This window comes from Chaetura pelagica, unplaced genomic scaffold, assembly GCF_000747805.2.
Source record: "Chaetura pelagica isolate M959 unplaced genomic scaffold, ChaPel_1.0 scaffold243, whole genome shotgun sequence".
Taxonomy (NCBI): domain Eukaryota; kingdom Metazoa; phylum Chordata; class Aves; order Apodiformes; family Apodidae; genus Chaetura; species Chaetura pelagica.
The window spans coordinates 996,789-997,178 of NW_009952712.1; the positions used below are offsets into that span (position 1 = coordinate 996,789).

Here is a 390-nt window from a genome sequence, read left to right on the forward strand (position 1 = left end):
GGGGGGTGTCCCTGCCGTGCGGGGGTGGGATGCGGGTGATCCCCAAGGTCCCTTCCCACCCGAAGCAGTGAGTGAAGCAGCCGCCATTTTCTTAGCGAAAGGAGAGGGGTGAGGCAGCCAAGGCCGAACCCCCCGTCAGGGGTTGTTTGGTGAATCACGTCTTTGTTCACCCGGCGCCTTGTTTGGCTCCGAACTCGTTTGAAGTTCAGTGGAACCCTCGGTGCGAACGGTTCGCAGAGAGGGAGGCGTGAAACGCGGACGCGGCTCCTGGAAATGGAGGCCCCGGGGGTGGAGGGGGTGAGGGGAGCGCTGCGGCCTCCTCGGCGGGGCTGAGCGATCCCGCACACCCCGCCCCGCTGCCGGCGGGGCGGGGCCCGGGTGCCGCGCGGG

The 390-nt window shown here is 68.7% G+C and overlaps 1 protein-coding gene across 1 annotated transcript in view; it reads left to right on the plus strand.

The window, feature by feature from the left end:
• LRRC40 (leucine rich repeat containing 40) overlaps window positions 1-390 on the plus strand; it is a 15,522-nt gene that overhangs the window by 985 nt on the left and 14,147 nt on the right. Inside the window, exon 3 of the mRNA XM_009994588.1 lies at window positions 210-297. Coding sequence (XP_009992890.1) covers window positions 210-297 — 88 coding nt within the window. The remainder of the gene's footprint in view (window positions 1-209; window positions 298-390) is intronic.